We start from the raw sequence: 3,179 nt of genomic DNA, 5'->3' as shown, positions 1-3,179 counted from the left end.
TATATATATATATATATATATATGTATGTGTGTGTGTTTGTGTGTCCGTGTTTGTCCCCCTAGCATTGCTTGACAACCGATGCTGGTGTGCTTATTATGTCCCCGGTTCGGCAAAAGACACCGATAGAATAAATACTAGGCTTACAAAGAATAAGTCCTGGGGTCGATTTTCTCGACTAAAGGCGGTGCTCCAGCATGGCCGCAGTCAAATGACTGAAACCAGTAAAAGACCCATCTTTTTTAAGGCATAAATGCTACCCAGTCTACATCATCTTAAAGTATCTCCCCATCTTTTAGGCGGCCGGATATCATATAAGGGCGATTTGACTGCTAAATCGGGTCGATTCAACTATTTCCAGATTCATTCGTTGACATCATCAGATATAAAAACAAAACGCTGGCTTAATGAATCGGTAATTTTGCACAGGTCTCTTCCTGAAGTCATTTTTATGTATAAAAATTGAATATTAGAATTGGGAGGGAAAATAAAACCCTCGAAATTTCGATTTTAGATCAACAACAAATATCCCAGCATTCCCACTGCTTATAGTGATTTACGGAAATCTCAACAGACTATTTGAGTATTTAATGCAAGCTGCCTAATTTCCCTCTTCTTTTTCTTCTTCTTCTTCTTCTTCTTCTTCTTCTTCTTCTTCTTCTTCTTCTTCTTCTTCTTCTTCTTCTTCTTCTTCTTCTTCTTCTTCTTCTTCTTGTCTCTCTCTTTCTCGGTCAGTCTGTTTGTCTACCTCTCTCTCTCTCTCTCTCTCTCTCTCTCTCTCACACACACACACACACACACACACACACACACACACTACTCCCTCTCTCTGTGTCTTTCAAATAGTTCCGAAGTTGTATGTAGGGCAACCCCTTAACATGTGGCAGTAAAGGTCATTGAAGTACTTTTGGCCGAAAAGAATCGGAATCGCTCAGAAATGAGACTAGTGTAGGAAGCAACAGAAACAACAGAGAATAGGAAGATGCAGTTCTCAGGACAATTACAATCCTGGAGACGGTGGAAAGGATGGAGGTTCAATTGGAAAATATTCTAACCCTGGAATCATTATAAAATCTCATAAAAATGTTCTCATTCATTATGCTTTTTATTATTTATTTATTTATTTATTTTGTAATCTGTCTTCGAATTCTTTGCTGATTTACCTCCCTAAAACCCCCTCAAAACATAAAAAATTTTGTGCTATAACTAGAAACCCTCATAGACGCATAGTTTCATTTAATTCTCTAATATTCAGTTATCATCTTTTACATTCGTACTTCAAATTCCAACGAGAATAACTTAGATTTTTCTTCTTCCCGGAGTTAAGGAATCAACGACACTTCATCCTCAAAAACTCTGTAACCTTGTTCTGGGAAAATCTGACAATTTATTCTTGCTACGTACACAGGTTCACTATAAAACTTGTGTATTATATTTTGTACAACTTTTCTGCTGCATATGGTTAAATCAATCTATGGAAAGTAGAAATGAAAGAATCTTTTTCTTCAAATTGTTTCATTCTCCAAGTTGTAAATTTCCAAACACAGCTACAAGCTTTACGTTAAATGACTGTGATACAAATCTTAATTTCTGAAAGTACCGTCTGCAGCTGAATTTTCAGTTCTACACGGAATCACATATCTTATCCTAGCCGCAAGTTACCGAGAGAACGAGATTTCGTTCAATAAACAAGTCTTTGCATGTCTTTATGAAATAAAATAAAAAAAATTGAAGTAATTATCAAGAGTTAAAAAAATAATAAGCAATTATAATGTTATCCATTTTTATTTTTGCGACAATAGAATATAATGCATTTGTCTTGTGAATGTTCTTCAGACTGTATTTCTACGAATAAACAACGAAATATTATAAAAGATTATAATTGTGCAACGATTATAGGAATGGCCATCGCTTATTTATATTTATTATCACAGCATTGGCTTGGCGAAATCGGTAGAGCGTCGGAGTCAATGCCTTTTCTTAAGATGCAATGTCCGTTTACGTCATCAGTTTAAAACAAAACACACTTCAAAAATAAGTAAATATTGAAGAATACATATTATTGATTTCTTTCATTCTTTTATTATTATTATTATTTTTTTTTTTTTGATAATTTTGTTAGTCTTGTTTCACGCAAAACCCTCACAACACACACTCCTACACACACAAACATTCTTTGTTTTGTCATGTGCTGTCCGTAATACTTCTCTTAGTGTAAACTCTTGTGGTTAATAAAGAAATCATCATCATCATCATCATTATTATTATCATTATTATTATTATTATTATTATTATTATTATTATTATTATTATGATTATCATTATTATTATTATCATTATTATTATTATAGGATTGGAACGATAGCCGAAACATGTGTAATGATGACGTCCTCCGAGTAAAACGAAACGTAAGTGTTCGATTTCATTCTTCAGTTTTTTTGTTTAGATGTTTAAGGTACTGATGTGGTGGCAGTGCTGTTCGCCACAATCACATCATTGTAAATATCAACTTAGAATGGACATATATAAATATATATGCCGTTGCATTTCCTAAATGGATTGTACATTAACGATGTGAAACAGCATCCTTTGAAACGATCGTAATTGTAGAGATAGGCTTAAATGGACTCTGTTCTGGTTACCTTACACTTTATTTTTTCATACTTATATTCTTAGATTTTTATATATTTATATTATTTTAGCTCCATTGCCTTCAATTTTTAGTCGCCCTTTTTATGCATTAATTTATTCCATATATTTTTCTTCATTCAACTTCACTCCTATTAAACTTTTAGGTTTTATCACCTTTCATTCATGTATATGTGTATATTTTATACGGTTGGATTTTACCATTTGATGCCCTATTATTTTAATATATATTTATGTTCGATTTTTGATAATTTGGGAATGATATAAAGTGGTTTTGACCAATTGGATCGCTTATTTATTATACCATTCAATTTATTTCTCCTTTCTCCATATTTAAACGCTAAATTTAAATCTATCATGCTGTATATTGACCTCTCTTGCTTCTCAGCCACATGGTTCTAGGTTCAGTCCCAGTGCGTGGCACTTTGGGGAAGTATCTTCCACTATAGCCTCGGGCCGACCAAATCCTTCTGAGTGGATTTGGTAGACGGAAACCGAAAGAAGCCTGCCGTAAAATTATATATATATATAT

The 3,179-nt window shown here is 33.3% G+C and overlaps 1 protein-coding gene across 3 annotated transcripts in view; it reads left to right on the top strand.

The window, feature by feature from the left end:
• The window catches only part of LOC106867210 (POU domain, class 4, transcription factor 3), a 284,336-nt gene that overhangs the window by 89,950 nt on the left and 191,207 nt on the right, over nucleotides 1–3,179 (top strand). For all 3 annotated transcript variants that reach the window (XM_052972524.1, XM_052972525.1, XM_052972521.1), the window contains exon 3: nucleotides 2,350–2,406. In XM_052972524.1, the coding sequence (XP_052828484.1) occupies nucleotides 2,350–2,406 (57 nt within the window). The remainder of the gene's footprint in view (nucleotides 1–2,349; nucleotides 2,407–3,179) is intronic.

Source organism: Octopus bimaculoides, chromosome 13, assembly GCF_001194135.2.
Source record: "Octopus bimaculoides isolate UCB-OBI-ISO-001 chromosome 13, ASM119413v2, whole genome shotgun sequence".
Lineage (NCBI taxonomy): Eukaryota > Metazoa > Mollusca > Cephalopoda > Octopoda > Octopodidae > Octopus > Octopus bimaculoides.
The sequence above is the reverse complement of the archived record's forward strand: the minus strand, read 5'-3'. Positions and strand labels throughout refer to the sequence as shown.